Source organism: Macaca nemestrina, chromosome 1 (assembly GCF_043159975.1).
Source record: "Macaca nemestrina isolate mMacNem1 chromosome 1, mMacNem.hap1, whole genome shotgun sequence".
NCBI classification, from domain to species: domain Eukaryota; kingdom Metazoa; phylum Chordata; class Mammalia; order Primates; family Cercopithecidae; genus Macaca; species Macaca nemestrina.
This window is the reverse complement of record NC_092125.1, coordinates 157,727,374-157,742,130: the sequence shown is the minus strand read 5'-3', so window position 1 is coordinate 157,742,130 and position 14,757 is coordinate 157,727,374. Positions and strand designations below refer to the sequence as shown.

Below are 14,757 nucleotides of genomic sequence, written 5' to 3'. Positions count from 1 at the left end.
TAATCTGATCTCCATTCATTGATACCCTTTCTTCGCTTGATCGAATCAGCTATTGAAACTTGTGTATGCTTCATGAAGTTCTTGTACTGTGGTTTTCAGCTCCATCAGTACATTTAAGCTCTTCTCTACATGATTATTCAAGTTAGCCATTCGTCTAACCTTTTTTCAAGGTTTTTAGCTTCCTTTTGATGGGTTGGAACATGCTCCTTTAGCTCGGAGAAGTTTGTTATTACTGACCTTCTGAAGCCTACTTCTGTCAACTTGTCAAACTCATTCTCCATCCAGTTTTGTTCTCTTGCTGGTGAGGAGTTGTGTTCCTTTGGAGGAGAACAAGTGTTCTGGTTTTTGGAATGTTCAGCCTTTCTGCTCTGGCTTCTCCCCATCTTCATGGTTTTATCTGCCTTTGTTCTTTGGTGTTGGTGACCTACGGATGGGGTTTTGGTGTGGATGTCCTTTTTGTTGATTTTGATGCCACACCTTTCTCTTTGTTAGTTTTCTTTCTATCAGACAGGCCCCTCAGCTGCAAGTCTGTTGGAGTTTGCTGGAAGTCTACGCCAGACCCCATTTGCCTGGATATCACTAGTGGAGGCTGCAGAACAACAAATATTGCTGCTTGATCCTTCCTCTGGAAGCTTTGTCCCAGAGGGACACCCGCCTGTATGAGGTGTCTGTTGGCCCCTACTGGGAGGTGTCTCCCAGTTAGGCTATATGGGGATCAGCGACCCACTTGAGGAGGCAGTCTGTCTGTTATTGGAGCTTGAATGCCGTGCTGGGAGAATCACTGTTCTCTTCAGAGCTGTCAGGCAGGGATGTTTAAGTCTGGAGAAGCTGTCTGCTGTCTTTTTTTCAGATATGCCCTGACCCCAGAGGTGGAATCTAGAGAGACAGTAGGCCTTGCTGAGCTGCAGTCGGCTCCACCCAGCTGCAGCTTCCCTGCTGCTTTGTTTACACTGTGAGGGGAGAACCGCCTACTCAAGCCTCAGCAATGGCAGAGGACCCTCCGCCTGCCAAGCTCCCATGTCCCAAGTTGATCTCAGACTGCTGCGCTACCAAGGAGCAAGTCTCTGTGGGCGTGGGACCTGCTGAGTCAGGCATGGAAGGGGATCTCCTGGTCTGCCAGTTATGAAGACCATGGGAAAAGCACAGTATTTGGGCAGGAGTGCTCTTCCAGGTACAGTCACTCACAGCTTCCCTTGGCTAGGAAAGAGAAATCCCCTGACCCCTTGTGCGTCCCAGGTGAGGTGATGCCTCACCCTGTTTTGGCTTGCCCTCCATGGGCTGCACCCACTGTCCAAGCAGTCCCAGTGAGATCTACCAGATACCTCAGTTGGAAATGCAGAAATCACCTGTCTTCTGCATCAATCTCGCTGGAAACTGTAGACCAGAGCTGTTCCTATTTGGCTGTCTTGGAAGTGTGGTCCACTTACCATCCTTTAAACTAAGGAAAACTTTAGTTTTGGGAGAATCGGTCAGAATTGTAAATGTTTTTCTCACCATTGTATTTTTGTCCTTTGTGGAGGCTTTTTGTTAGACTTTACAGATCAGATTTAGTAACCTTTAGGAAAACTTAAGCAATATATTTAACTTTATACATGATTCATGGCTTTCATTATTTCTTATAATGTTTCTGTTATCATTTTTTTAACCGTCTGAAAATAGGTTTTAAAGGGCTCTTTTCTTATTTAATATAAGCACAAATCTCTTAATTAAATACAGTATTTACTGAGTTCAGACTTGTGCTGGTTAAACTGAATGATTTGCTAAAACTTGTGAATGAACTAAATGCTTTCAGATAATTTTCAGTAAGAAATTGTTTGCCTAAGATAAGTTCTTATTCTTTCTTTTTAAGAATATTGATTTCTAGAAAATGCATGTTTCTGATCATAAATGTTGACTAAAATTAAAGCTTAAATTTCTTATCTTAACACAATTTTCTTTCTATACAGTATCTATAACCATAGCACTTAATGTATTGCATTAAGAATATTTGTGTTTCCCACTATAAATGCTTAAAATACTTTCCCCAACATTTGAAAAATTTATATTAAACATATTTTTCTAAGTTTTATCATGAGTTTTTTGCATCATTTTGAGTAACTTTTTTTTAAATGATTTCAGACTGCCATATATAGAGTATCTGAAGTATATGACTCCTTTGATTTATTCTGTGATTCATTTTAATAAGTATTGTTATAAGTGCTAAAATACAGTAAGAATTATAGCTCTGATCCAGAAAAATTTATACTCTGATGTTATATTTGGGTAAAAATAAAATAAGCAATTACAGCATAGTATTATCTAGAACTGCAAGGGATCTGAGATTCTACCCTACTTGCAAACTAGCTAGTTGGCCTGCCATAGTTTCTTAGATGCTGACAGAAGGCACAAGATGCTTAAGTCAAAGAGAAATTCAAACATGCTGTTATCACTTCTTAAAAAAATACAAAATGGCTTTTTTTGCTTGTTTTTACTTCCCCCTCTACTTTTCTTCTGTTTCTCTGTAAAGCAATATTTTTCGGAAGGATTATCTATAACTGATATATCTAATTTTGCTTATTTTCTCTCCAAACCTATTCCAAACAAATCTTCGCCTCACCAGTCCACTGGAAGGATTATCTGTAATTGGTGTATCTAATTATGCTCCTTTTCTCAAAGCCACCCATGATTTCCATATTGCTGAATCCAGTGGTTAATGGCAGCGCTCATCATGCTTGACCTAGCAGCAAAATTTGACTCAGATGAACACACTCATTTCCCATTTTCTTCTTTTGCCTTCCATAAGAGTACTCTTTTCTTTCTACCTTCTTGTTTATTATTATTTTTAGCCTTTTTTAAAGTAACAAGAAATAATATATAGTACAGAAAACTGTACAAAATAAAAATGTAGTGCTACGTTGATTTATCACGAAGTGAACATTCATGTAACAACCACTCACGTAAAGAAATAGTTATCATCAATACCTCAAAAATTCCCCTTCTTCTCCTTGCCATCCGTTATTTTCTACCTGTCTCCAAAAGGAAACCACTTTTAGTAATCATTTCCTTTGCTTTATAATTTAGTTTGACCTGATCTATTAAAAACTTTATATATAAAGGAATTATTCAATGCATATTTTTTATGCCTGACTTCTTTGAGTCAACATTATATTTGTGAGATTTAACCATGTTGTTTCAGGTAGCTTTAGGTCATTTATTTTCACTGCTATATGATATTCCACTGTATATGAATATGCCATTATTTATCCATCTCATTATCCATTTATCCATTTATTATTCATTTATCCATTTCAACTCAACTTTTGAGTTGCTGACAGCTTTGCAATAAAAAATAATACTGCTAAGCAACCTTGTACCCATCTCTTAATGTAATTGTACATATGTTTTTATTTGGTATATAGTTAGGAGTGGAATTTCTGAGTCATGGCGTATGCATATATTCAACTTTGGTAGATAATGTCAAAATGTTTTTCAAAATGATTTATCAATTTATCCTCCCATCAGTGTATGAGAACTCCAATTTGTCTTCCCCAAACCAGATATTACTGATTTTAAAATTTTAGCCATAGCGTTTTGATAAACAGTGGTTTTAATTTGCATTTTCTTTTTTTTTTTTTAATTAATTTATTATTATTATACTTTAAGTTGTAGGGTACATGTGCATAACGTGCAGGTTTGTTACATATGTATACTTGTGCCATGTTGGTGTGCTGCACCCATCAACTCATCATTTACATCAGGTATAACTCCCAATGCAATCCCTCCCCCCTCCCCCCTCCCCATGATAGGCCCCTGTGTGTGATGTTCCCCTTCCTATTAATGAGGTTGAGCATCCTTTCACATGTATATTGACCATTTGAATATCTTCTTTTGTCAAAATATTGCTCGGGATTCTTACTTATTTTTCTATTGGGTGTATCTGCTTTTGTGTTTTGTGGAGCTTCTTTTCACATATTAGATATAAGCCCTTTTTTGGTTATGTGTGTTGCAAATATTTCTTCCCACTTTGTAGTTTAATTTGCACTGAGTATTGTGGGATAGATGCTGTTGCTATGCTACCCACGTTGCCTTGGTATTCACTTTTGTGCAGGAAGACTTCTTGCTTGAAGCAGCTGAGACTCTGCTTTTGGAAGACATTCTCTGGCCATAAGAGAGGCTGGAGGGTATTAGGGAATTGATGCCCTGGCAGCAGCTCTTAACCAACACTGAATAGGAGTTGATGAATAAATACCCCATTTTCCTTACCTCTGGAGATAGCTTCTGAAACTTACTCTATGCCATCTCTCAGATGTCTCCATTACATCTGAGAGATGGAGACAAATTGGTAACTTGATCATTAATGTCTCCTGTACTGGTATTCTTTCCTTCTCTGTCTTACTTCCCCACCCCCTTGCCTGTTTTTGCTGGAATTACTTTTTAAAATAAATTATTTGCTCTCAAATTCTAGTTTCTCAGAGTTGACTTTTGGAGAACCTAACTTGACTTAGTAATATCTTTTGATAAATAGAAATTTGTAATTTAAATGGATCTAGTTTATCAATTTTTTTTCCCTTCATAGTTAGTGTTTGCTATGTCCTGCATAAGAAGTCTTTACCTACTCTAATATCTTGATTGTACCCATGGAATTTTGATCTATGAAGGTGATTGAATGGTAACATGGAGATACTAATGCCATTGTTTATTACTTAAAGTTCCCAAGAGGAGAGGGCATGTCAGGCAGGACCACCTGGGGATGTACTAGGGTTGATTGAGAGGCAGAAGGAGCAAGGAGAAACATGGGCAAAACCCCTTATTACTACAGTACCAGGAAGTTGCTAGGTAGGGAAGTCGCCTATTGGTCAGGAAGTAAAACACAGATGTTGAAGTTTGTGATTGGGGGTTTCGTAATATGATTTTCACATGCCTGCAAAGGCCAGACTGCAAGGGAGATGTAAACAACTTTAGCTATTAGTTTCATCATGTGATTAATGGATGCCAAATCATCAATTACAAAATCTATAAAAGTTAATTAGAACACACAAGGCCATGAAGATATTCTTCTTTATTAATTCCAGATATTTTATTGTTTTACCTTTTATGCTTAGTTCTACAATCCTTCTGGAATTAATTTTTGTGTGTAGGTTGAGGGAAGGGCCATGTTTCCTTTTTTCCCATATGAATTCATAATTCTACTGGTACTGTTTATGGAAAAGACTCTCCTTTCCCCACTGTTCTGCAGTCAACCTTCGCCATAAATCAAGTGCCCATATATATGCTTAGCTCTGTTTCTAGACTCTTTATTCTGTTCCATTGGACTCTCTGTTTTTATGTCAATACCATCATTTCTTAATTACTGTAATTTTATTAGAAGTTGACATTCATTACAGTTAGTCTTTCCACCTTGTTCTTCTTCAATGGTGTGTTAGCTATTTTTGGAATTATCCCCCCGCCCTTTTTTGAGACAGGGTTTCACTTCATCACCCAGGCTGGAGTGCAGTGGTGTGATCACTGCTTACTGCAGGCTCAACTTCCTGGGCTCAGGTGGTCCTCCCACCTCACCCTTTGTGTAGCTGGACCACAGGCATGTGCCACCACACCCAGCTAATTTCTAATTTTTTTTTTTTTTTTTGTAGAGGCAGAGTTTTGCCATGTTGCACAGGCTGGTCTCAAACTCTTGAGCTCAAGTGATCCTCCTACCTCAGACTCCCAAAATGCTGGGATTACAGACATGAGCCATTACTCCTAGCATGAATTATTCTCCTTAGCGATAGTGATGATAGTTGTTTTCTGTAGCATATTTTATTTATTTTTAACCTTCCAGTTAGTTTCAGAGATCCATTGTAAGAGAACATGACATAACCCATTTGGGGCTAGCAACATTTATTATGGAATTTTTTCTAAATTGATACATATGGTCACAGAACAGTCCCAGTATTGTGCAGTGGGGCTATAAACCAGGATACTTCAAAAAGAAACATCTGGCTAGGCGTGGTGGCTCATGCTTGTAATCTCAGAACTTTGGGAGGCCAAGATGGGTGAATCACCTGAGGTCAGGAGTTTGAGACCAGCCTAGCCAACATGGTGAAACCCCGTCTCTATTAAAAAAGAAAAAAAAGGAAACATCTTCATATCAAGTACATTATGTCATAATTGTAGTATCCTAAAACTCTACTTCATCTGTCAGTATTAGTAAATTAGTCCAGACACAGGATCCTTCCTCATTCCTCCAGGTTGGGTAATACTGCTCAACTCTAGAGTGCAATTTAATTTATATAAAATTTATTAATAAAATTTGGAATGTCGATGTAGCTTTATTTTGGCAAACTATAATTCCTAGCAGATTTATGAAAATAGTTTTACTTGAATAAACAGGAACCAATGAGGGAAATCCATGTTGTTCTATAACTATCTGCGAGGTTTGGATTCAGCCTTTTAAAATATCATCTATCTACAAATACTCTTTGTGCCTTTTTCAGTTAATATTACTCTCTTGGTGCTGCTCAGGATTGGACTGCATCTCCTTTTGCTATTCAGTTTAAATTGAACCCAAGAGATTGAAATAGAAATGAAAATTGGATACAATGAGATAAACTCTTCTCATTTTCAGACTTTTGGGAAAATAGTGCACTAGGTTAATTATGGTGGGCCAATAATTTTTTTATCATTCTTTAGGCTTGCATTGTGGCTAGGCTGATATATAAAAATATATGGAATATGCGAAGAGTAAGAATGTTCAAGAGGAAAACCCATTATTCTATTAAATACTTACTTATGGTGTCCATCCAAATTTGGGTTTTTATCTTAACAGGTCAATGCTGCTGAATCAAAGATAACAAATTTAATATACTTGAAACATACCTTGGAACTTGTGGATCCTTTAAAGGTAATTTATATGTGTGTGTATCATACAAAACATGTCCAGCATTATTTTTTAACTTTTTGTTCAGAAAAAATTTCAAACTCAGGGAAAATTGCAAGAATAACATGGCGAATTCCCCATACTTTTTCTCCTTGTACATACTTTACACACACATACACATTATTAGCCTTATTACACTTACTGAACCATTTGAGAATAAATTGCAGTACCTAAGTACTAAAGTAGTAAGTACTTAGGAGACTAAAGTCTCCTAAAAAAAGATGTTCTCTTATATAATCATAATATTATTACAAATTCAGAATAATTAATATGATGTAATACTATTTTATAATATGTATCCCGTACTCAAATTTTTAAAATTGTTCTAATAATGTTCTTTATAGCATTTTTTCCTGATATAGGGTCCAATTCAGGATCATATCTTATATTTAATGCCATGTTTTTTAAAACTCCTTTGAAGTGGAAAACTTTCTCAACCTTTGTTCATGATACTGACATTTTGAAGCATAAGGGTCAATTTTTTAAGTAGAATTTCATTTCCTCAATTTATGTGATTGCTTTCTCCTGATTAAATTCATCTATGCATATTTGGCGTTAATACCCTATGATGTATCCTTTTTAGTACATCACATCAAGAGGCACATCAAGAGGATATCACCAATATCTTGGTGATATTAACTGATCAATTTCTTCACTATAAATTCAGATTTTCTTTTGTGATTAATAAGTTATTAATCTATGGAGAGTTATATTGAGAATGTGTAAATAACCCCATCCTCATCAAACTTCCACTAATTGATTGTAGAATAAATTGATGACTCTTACCTGAAGTAATTATTACTCTGATGGCTACAAGATGATTATTTTCTCATTAACTTTTAAATACTACACTCTGTAAAACTTGTTTTTGTTAAAGTGATAAAGGGAACTGATTTTGAAAGAGAAATAATGAAAAATATGGAATAATTTTATTATAGAAATTATTCTAATAAATATTAACATGGTTTGGCTGTGTCTCCACCCAAATCTCACCTTAAATTGTAAGAATCCCCACATTTCAAGGGCAGGGCCTAGTGGAGATGATTGAATCGTGGGAGTGGTTTCTCCCATACTGTTCTTTTGGTAGTGAATAAGTCTCACAAGTTCTGATGATTTTATAAAGCAGAGTTGCCCTGCACATGTTCTTCTTGCCTACTGCCATGTAAGATGTTACTTTGCTCCTCATTTGCTTTCTGCCATGATTGTGAGGCCTCCCCAGCTATGTGGAACTGTGAGTCAATTAAACCTTTTTCCTGTATAAATTACCCAGTAATGTGTATGTCTTTATTAGCAGCTGAGAACAGACTGATATAGTAAATTTTACCAGTAGAGTGGGGTGCTGCTGTAAAGGTACCTGAAAATATGGAAGTAACTTTGGAATTGGGTAACAGGCAGAGACTGGAACAGTTTGGAGGGCTCAGAAGACAGAAAGTTGTAGGAAAGTTTGAAACTTCCCAGAGACTTGTTGAATGGCTTTGACCAAAATGCTGATCGTGAGAGGGACAACAAAGTCCAGGCTGAGGTGGTCTCAGATGGAGATGAGGAACTTTTTGGGAACTGGAATAAAGGTCACTCTTGCTATGCAAAGAGACTGGCAGCATTTTCCCCTGCCCTGGAGATCTGTGGAACTTTGAACTTGAGAGAGAGGGTATCTGGGGAGAAGAAATTCCTAAGCAGTGAAGCATTCAAGAGGAAGCAGAGCTTAAAAGTTTGGAAAATTTGCAGCCTGAGGATACATAGAAAAGAAAATCCCATTTTCTGGGGAGAAGTTCAAACCAGCTGAAGAAATTCGCATAAGTAACAAGGAGGCAAAAGTTAATAATCACCAAGACAATGGGGAAAATGTCTCCAGGTCATATCAGAGACCTTTGTGGCAGCCCCTTCCATTACAGGTCCAGAGGCCTAGGAATAAAAAATGGTTTTCTGGGCCCCCTTGCTCTGTGCAGCCTAGGGACTTGGTGCTCTGCATCCCAGTTGCTCCAGCTATGGCTAAAAGTGGCCAACATACAGCTTGGGCCATGGCTTCAGAGAATGCAAGCCTCAAGCCTTGGCAGCTTCCATGTGGTGTTGAGCCTGCAGGTATATAGAAGTCAAGAATTGAGGTTTAGGAACCTCCACCTAGATTTCAGAGGATGTATGGAAATGCCTGGATGTCCAGGCAGAAGTTTGCTTCAGGGATGGGACCCTCATGGAGAGCTTCTTTCAGGACAGCACAGAAGGAAAATGTGGGGCAAAAGCCCCCATACAGAGTCCCAACTTGGGCATTGCCTAGTGGATCTGTGAGAAGAGGGCCACTATCCTCCAGACTCCAGAATGGTAGATCCACTGACAGATTGTACCATGCACCTGGAAAAGCCATAGACACTCAACACCAGCCTTAAAAGCAACTGTAGAGTTCACGGGGCTGTACCCTGCAAAGGCACAAGGGTGGAGCTGCTCAAGGCTGTGGGAGCCCACTTCTCGCATCAGTGTGACTTGTATGTGAGACATGGAGTCAAAGGAGATCATTTTGGAGCTTTAAGGTTTGACTGTCCCACTGGATTTTGGACTTACATGGGGCCTGTAGCCCCTTCATTTTGGCCATTTTCTCCTATTTGAAATGGGTGTATTTACCCAATGCCTGTACCCCAGTTGTATCTAGAAAGTAACTAACTTGCTTTTCAGTTTTACAGGCTCATAGGCAGAAGAGACTTGCCTTGTCTCAGATGAGACTTTGGACTGTGGACTTTTGAGTTAATGCCGAAATGAGTTAAGACTTTGGGAGACTCTTTGGAAGGAATGATTGGTTTTGAAATGTGAAGACACGAGATTTGGTAGGGGCCAGGGGCAGAATAATATGATTTGGCTGTGTCCCCACCCAAATTTCACCTTGAGTTATAATAATCCCCACATGTCAAGGACAGGGCCAGGTGGAGATCATTGAATCATAGGGCAGTTTCCCCCACCCTTTTCTCTGGTAGTGAATAAGTCTCACATGATCTGATGGTTGTTTAAATGGGGAGTTCCCCTGCACATGTTCTTCTTGCCTGCTGCCATGTAAGACATGACTTTGCTCCACATTCACCTTCTGCCATGGTTGTAAGGCCTCCCCAGTCATGTGGTATTGTGAGTCAATTAAACCTTTTTCCTTTATAAATTACCCAGTCTTGGGTATGTCTTTCTTAGCAGCATGAGAATGGACTAATACAAATATATATAGTTAAATAATGTGGCAAAAGACTTCAAAAATGTCATCACCTTTCTTGTAATGAAATAAATGGAATAAATCACCAGAAAAATATTGAGAGATTTCATGAAACACAAATTTTAAACTTTGGTATGTCAAAAGCAAAGTAAAAGGCAAAGATAGGAAAAATTTATAACAAATGACAGTGTATTAGTCTGTTTTCATACTGCTATAAAGAACTACCCAAGACTGGGTGATTCATAAAGGAAAGAGATTTAATTTACTCACAGTTCAGTATGGCTGGGTAAGCTTCAGGAAAGGTACAATCATGGCAAAAGGAGAAGGGGAAAGAAGGAAACTTTGTTACAAGGCAGCAGGAAAGAGAGGGAATGCAGGAGGAACTACCATACACTTATAAAACAATCAGATCTTGTGAGAACTCACTCACCATCATGAGAATAGCATGAGGGAAACTGCCCACATGATTCAATTACCTCCATCTGGTCTCTCCCTGGAAAAGCAGGGATTGTGGGAATTATAGGGATTATAATTTATGATGAGATTTGGGTGGGGAGACAAAGCCTAACCATATCAGACAGACAAAATACTAATTTCTGTCATCATAAAACTCATGTAATTTCATAAGAAACTATTGAAAAGCCAATGGAAATATGGAAAATGACCCGAAGAAGGAAATCAAGGTGATTAATAAATAGTACCAAAAATATTAACCTCATTATTAATCGAAGCAATACCAATTAAAACCATAGTTCTTATCTGTCAAAGAAGCAGACATTTTCGTTTATCTTAATGGATGTAACTCATTTCTAATTAGAGATCTATGAGATAGACAACTTATTAAATAGCTGATAAAAATACAAATTTCACGTACTTTACAGGAAATTGTACTGGAAATGTTTATGACATATATCTTTTGATCCCGTAATACTACTTCTAGAGATTTGTCTGAAAGAACTTTTCAGAAATGTTGGCCAGTATTTATGTCCAACAATGGTATTGTTTATTTATAATTGTTACAGTATTATTTATTTATGTCAGTGAGAAATTGTAAGTAGAGTAGAACTGCAATAATTACAGGAAGAGACTATTTTCTTTCCATAGACTGGAATATTATGAATTATTAAACATTTTTGCCTTGAAAAGTTTTTTATATGTATGATATAGTGTAAGTTGAGCATCCCTAACCGAAAAGTTAAAAATTTTAAATGCTCCAGATTCAGAAACATTTTGAGTACCAATGTGATGTCACAAGTGGAAAATTTTACATCTTGATCTTACATAATGGGTTGCAGGCAAAATGCAGGTACTCAACACAGTTTATTCAGCATCCTCAAGGGAAAAAAGACCCTCCCGGCTCCCTTCATCTGTAATATATCTTTTCTGTGCACTCCCAGATTATTCTCTGCAAACATGCCCACAAAGGGTGATACAATGACACAGTGGCAGGTCAGATGTGCCAATGGCAAGTTTCCATGATGTCCCACATAGGGCCAAGACTGATGTGCATTCCTGTTTTTTGCTTATTGCCTGCTTGGTCTAGTGGTTAAGATAAAAAAAAAACAAAAAACAAAACAAAGAAAATGTCATAAAGGCCTGCAGTAACAGTGATAAGAAAAAGAGGAATCACTTAAACGTTTATATATAACACAGAAAGTCAAGCTGTTGGAGAAACTGGATAATGGTATAAGTGTGAAAGGTCTTAAAGAAGTGTATGCTGTTCGAATGACTGCCAGATATGACCTAAAGAAACAAACAGATAAACTGTTTGAGTTCTATGCTGAAAGTGATGAATAGAAGCTAATGAAAAATAGAAAAACACTGCATAACATTTTTAAAAAAAAAAGAAAGAAAGAATGGGTCCATCTGCTTTGCAGTGAACACATGTCACTTAATGGTATACTGATCAGGAAACAAGTGAAGATGTATCACAATGAAATGAAAATTGAAAGGAACTGTCAATATTTAACAGGCTGGTTGCAGAAATTTAAGAAGAAAATGACATTAAATTTTTTAAGATTTATAGTAATTGAGCATCTGCTGATCATGAAGCATTGGAGAAATTCATTGATGAGTTTGCCAAGGTCATTGCTGATGAAAATCTGATGCCAGAACAAATCGATAATGCTGATTAAACATCATTGTTTTGGCATTATTGCCTCAGAAAGACACTGACTACAGGTGATGAAGCAGCCCCTGTGGGAATTAAGGATGCCAAGGACAGAAAACAACTATGCTGGGCTGTGCTAGTGCAGCAGGCGCATGTACGTGTAAATGTGCTGTCATAGGTAAAACCTTAGGTCCTCAGTTTTCAAGGAGTGAATTTCTTACCAGTTCATTATTATGCTAACAAAGAGGCCTGAATCACCAGGGACATTTTTTTTTTTTTTTTCCAATTGGTCTCACAAACATTTTACATCAGCAGCTCGTGCTCACTGCAGGGAATCCGGATTGGATGATGATTGAAATATCCTGTTACTCCTTGACAACTCTTCTGTTAATCCTCCAGCTGCAATTTTCGTCAAAAATAATGTTTATGCCATATAATTTCCTCTAAATGTGACTTCATTAATTCAGCCATGTGACTGCGATGAGAGTATCCTTAGATCAATGAAGAGTAAATATAAAAACACTTTTTAAAATATTTTTAATTTTTATTTTAGTTTTGGGGGTACATGTGCATGTTTGTTATGTGGGTAAACTTGTGTCTTGGGTGTTTGTTGTACAGATTATTTCACCACCAAGGTACTAAGCCTAGTACCCAATAGTTATTTTTTCTGCTCCTCTTCCTCCTCTCACCCTTCACCCTCAAGCAAACGCCATTATCTGTTGTTCCTATCTTTGTGTCCATGAGTTCTCATCATTTAACTCCCACTTCTAAGTGAAAACATGCAGTATTTGATTTTCCGTTCGTGTATCAATTAGCTAAGGATAATGGCCTCCAGCTCCATCCATGTCCCTGCAAAAGATGTGTGTGTGTATATATATATATATATATATATCTATATATATATATATATCTATCTCTGCATAGTATTCCATGATGTATATATATACCACATTTTCTTTATCCAATCTGTCACTCATGGGTATTTGGTTGATTCCATGTCTTTGCTATATTGTGAACAGTGCTGCACTGAACATTCATGTGCATTTGTCTTTATGGTAAAACGATTTATATTCCTCTGCGTATATACCCAGTAATGGGATTGCTGGGTCGAATGGTATCTCTGTTTTCAGTTCTTTGAGGAATTGCCACACTGCTTTCCACAATGGTTGAGCTAATTTACATTCATACACCAACAGTGTATAAATGTTCTTCTTTCTCTACAAGCTCACCAGCATCTGTTGTTTTTTGACTTTTTAATAATAGCCATTCTGACTGGTGTGATATGGTATCTCATTGTGGTTTTGATTCACATTTCTCTAATGATCAGTGATACTGAGCTTTATTTTCATGTTTGTTGTCCACATGTATGTCTTTAGAAAAGTGTCTGCTCATGTCCTTTGCTTACTTTTTAATGAAGTTGTTTGTTTTATTCTTGTAAATTTAAAAACACTTTCTTGAACAGCGTGCTAGCAGCAGTGAACAGAAGCATAGACGTGGAATTTTTTTTTACAGTTGCAGTCTTGCTCTGTGCCCAGGCTGGAGTACAGTGGCATAATCATGGCACACTGCATCCTTGAACTTCTAGGCTCAAGTAATCCTCCCACTTTTCCTGAGTAGCTGGGAGTACAGGCATATGTCACTATACCCACCTAATTAAAAAAAATTTTTTTATAGACAGGGGTCTCGCTATGTTGCCTAGGCTGGTCTTGAACTCCTGGCCTCAAGCAATCCACCTGCCTCATCCTTCTGAGTCACTGGGATTACAGATGGAAGGTTTTCAAAAGGAGTTTAGTATGAAGAATGCCGTATATGCTGTTGCCAGTGCTTGCAACATAGTTACTAAAGACATGGTTGTACATGCCTGGCACAACCTCTGGCCTGTGATGCTGTTCAATGATGATGATAAAACAAGGTGGTGACTTTGTAGGATTCCATATGTCAAGTGAGAAAAAATTATGTCTGACCTCCCAAAATATGCAAAATGTATACTTCCAGAGTCTGTCAGTAAGCTGGAAGAAGTGGGTGTTGAAGTTTGTATTTATTTATTTATTTATTTATTTATTTATTTATTTATTATTTGAGATGGGTCTCACTCTGTCACCCAGGCTGGAGAGCAGTGGTGCAATCTCAGCTCACTGCAACGTTTGCGTCCCAGACTCAAGCCATCCTGCCACCTCAGCCTCCTGAGTGGCTGGGACCACAGGCATGCACCACCATGACCAGCTAATTGTTTGTATTTTTGGTAAAGATGGGGTTTTGCCATGTGGACCAGGCTGATATTGAACTCCTGAGCTCAAGCAATTTGTCCACCTTGGCCCCCAAAGTGGTGGGATTACAGGTGTGAGCCATGGCACCAGGCCAATTGACATTTTTAACATCAATAATGAGGCTCCAGCTGTTCATTAATCAACAGATGATGAAATAGACAAAATGGTTCTGATTCAAGGTGATCATGACAGTAATGACGATGAAGATGGTGCTGTAACACTGCAGAAAAAATGCCTATATATATGGTAAAAATGTTTGATGGGCTTGTTGAAAATCTACAGTTTTTATTAAGCAAAATAA

The 14,757-nt window shown here is 37.6% G+C and overlaps 1 protein-coding gene across 1 annotated transcript in view; it reads left to right on the top strand.

The window, feature by feature from the left end:
* Positions 1 to 14,757, top strand: part of LOC105482664 (mutS homolog 4) — a 117,753-nt gene that overhangs the window by 63,754 nt on the left and 39,242 nt on the right. The window contains exon 9 of the mRNA XM_011742882.2: positions 6,785 to 6,859. Within this exon, the coding sequence (XP_011741184.2) occupies positions 6,785 to 6,859 (75 nt within the window). The remainder of the gene's footprint in view (positions 1 to 6,784; positions 6,860 to 14,757) is intronic.